Source organism: Acanthisitta chloris, unplaced genomic scaffold (genome assembly GCF_000695815.1).
Source record: "Acanthisitta chloris isolate BGI_N310 unplaced genomic scaffold, ASM69581v1 scaffold223, whole genome shotgun sequence".
In the NCBI taxonomy this organism is placed as follows: Eukaryota; Metazoa; Chordata; class Aves; order Passeriformes; family Acanthisittidae; genus Acanthisitta; species Acanthisitta chloris.
The window spans coordinates 1-1655 of NW_008665190.1; the positions used below are offsets into that span (position 1 = coordinate 1).

Sequence of the window (1655 nt, forward strand, 5' to 3'; positions counted from 1 at the left end):
GCAGGATCCTGCTGACCGTGGTGGTGATCTTCAGAATTCTCATTGTGGCCATTGTAGGGGAGACGGTATACGATGACGAGCAAACGATGTTTGTCTGTAACACGCTGCAGCCAGGCTGCAACCAGGCTTGTTACGACCAGGCTTTCCCCATTTCTCACATAAGGTACTGGGTGTTCCAGATCATCATGGTGTGCACTCCCAGCCTGTGCTTCATAACGTACTCCGTTCACCAGTCTGCTAAACAGAGGGAACGGAGGTACTCCACTGTCTTCCTCACCTTGGAAAGGGACCAGGATTCAATGAAGCGTGAGGACAGTAAGAAAATAAAGAACACGATTGTCAATGGGGTGCTGCAGAACACTGAGAACTCCACCAAAGAGGCAGAACCAGACTGCTTAGAAGTGAAGGAAATCCCCAACCCTGCTATCAGAACTACAAAGTCAAAGATGAGGAGGCAAGAAGGCATTTCTCGATTTTATATCATCCAAGTGGTCTTTCGAAATGCCCTAGAGATCGGATTCTTAGTGGGACAGTATTTTCTGTACGGATTCAATGTCCCTTCCATGTACGAATGTGACAGATACCCTTGCATTAAAGAAGTAGAGTGCTATGTCTCTAGACCCACTGAGAAGACTGTATTCTTGGTATTCATGTTTGCTGTCAGTGGGATTTGTGTGGTGCTCAATTTGGCAGAACTGAACCACTTGGGCTGGAGAAAGATCAAAATGGCAGTGAGAGGAGTACAGGCAAAAAGGAAATCCATATACGAAATCAGAAATAAGGACCTGCCAAGAATGAGCATGCCTAACTTTGGCAGGACTCAGTCAAGTGACTCAGCTTATGTGTGAGGCTGTGTCAGAACTGAAACACTGTGCCAGGTGGAACAGACCCAGATACCATTAGAGAAAGGTACATTGCTTAGGCAAGCATTTTATCAAACCACCAAGAAAGCCATTAAGGTATTGGATCTGCACTTACTGAACTAGCTGCAAAATGCAGCACTATGTAAAAGACTGAAAAAAACAGCTATAAAACCATGCTTGATCTAGCCTTACAGCACAGCTACTATTATTCCTACTTTTCTTTCTAATGATTGGGTGTTATCTGTCAGTGGAGCAGCTTTTTGGTCGTCATTAGGATGTTTACAGTTTGAACTGTCTGACTAGTTGTTGTAAACATGTAGAATGTTCATATCAAAACTCTGCAAGGATACTCTATATGGGGTGGGATGGGGTGGGGGAAACTTGCAATGTGCAGACTTAAGCATGTTTTAAAAGGAGAGTAATCGCACTGTAAGGAACCTAACCACAGCTCAATCAGGATATCTGCGTTCACGTATCTCACAGATGTCTTATAATTTTGTTTGTCTAAATCACAGGCTTTATTCCTGGTGTGTATTACTAGCTATTTTCTATCATGGTTTGTGCATCAATTAGTTATGCTAAACAATAAATGCTGAATATAATTTTGCAATTTTTTTGTTTGCCTGTCCACACACACGCACACCAGAGACCTTAATCATCTTACATCAGTTGTGATCTGCAAAATATATCAGTACATTTTGATTCATTCCATAATATGTGCATGAATAAGATGGAGTTGGTTCATGCCAGCCAAGTTATGTATTTACCTACAACCACCTATGATGACACACA

At 42.4% G+C, this 1655-nt stretch overlaps 1 protein-coding gene across 1 annotated transcript; it reads left to right on the plus strand.

The window, feature by feature from the left end:
- The first annotated feature begins 8 nt into the window (after positions 1-8).
- Positions 9-1008, plus strand: GJD2 (gap junction protein, delta 2, 36kDa). Its single transcript, XM_009071610.1, has one exon. It carries the CDS (start codon positions 87-89, stop codon positions 846-848), a length of 762 nt encoding a protein of 253 aa, XP_009069858.1. The 5' UTR covers positions 9-86; the 3' UTR covers positions 849-1008.
- The last annotated feature ends 647 nt before the right edge of the window (positions 1009-1655 follow it).

What these genes read in the sequence shown, in the direction of transcription:
- GJD2 (XM_009071610.1), top strand. Translation starts at nt 87, where the DNA reads ATGTTTGTCTGTAACACGCTGCAGCCAGGCTGCAACCAGGCTTGTTAC.